General features: G+C 50.7%; 1 protein-coding gene across 1 annotated transcript in view; it reads right to left on the bottom strand.

Annotated features, from left to right (window-relative positions):
* ADAM19 (ADAM metallopeptidase domain 19) overlaps positions 1–548 on the bottom strand; it is a 40,015-nt gene extending 39,467 nt beyond the window's left edge. Inside the window, exon 1 of the mRNA XM_019505956.1 lies at positions 503–548. Within this exon, the coding sequence (XP_019361501.1) occupies positions 503–548 (46 nt within the window). The remainder of the gene's footprint in view (positions 1–502) is intronic.
* Positions 549–564: the final 16 nt, after the last annotated feature.

Raw genomic sequence — 564 nt, 5'->3', positions numbered from 1 at the left:
CCCCGCGCCCCGCCCCCGTTCACTCTGGTCCCTACCGATGACTCCGCCCCCGCGCTCGCCACGCCGGCCCACCGGTAAACGCTTCTCCAGCGCCCCCCCCCACGCACGCACAGTTTTGTGCGTATAAAGCACATACGTGTGCCACTGTGCGGACGGCATAAAACATAGGCCGAAGCCAGAAATTGAAACAGGATTTGAGAAAGAGGAAACGAACAGTTTTTTTTTAAATTTTATTTTATTTATTAACAAAAAACCGGAAAAAAAAAATATTATTTTTGACCTCGTGATGCGGCTGACGAAGAGCTCGTAGGAGGAGTAGGAGAAGCGTCTGGCTGGTCGCTGGTGCTCGCGTTATTAGTATTATCTTCAATCCGCGGTTTCTTTGCAGGAATCTTTTTAAGCCGCTTGTCCATTGTGTGAGGGGTTTTTTAGTTGAAACTAGGTAATATAATCTGTAAATCCACTTCACCGGGCACACGTAAACTGCAATACGCCGCAATACGCTGGCAGCGACCGGACGCTTCTTCCCTGGCGTGGCCGTCCGACATACGGACTGAGTGAGGG

The sequence above is a fragment of the Gavialis gangeticus genome, unplaced genomic scaffold, assembly GCF_001723915.1.
Source record: "Gavialis gangeticus isolate Ggan-Ray unplaced genomic scaffold, GavGan_comp1, whole genome shotgun sequence".
In the NCBI taxonomy this organism is placed as follows: Eukaryota; Metazoa; Chordata; order Crocodylia; family Gavialidae; genus Gavialis; species Gavialis gangeticus.
Note: the sequence above shows the minus strand (reverse complement) of the source record. Positions and strands in the feature narration are given on the sequence as shown.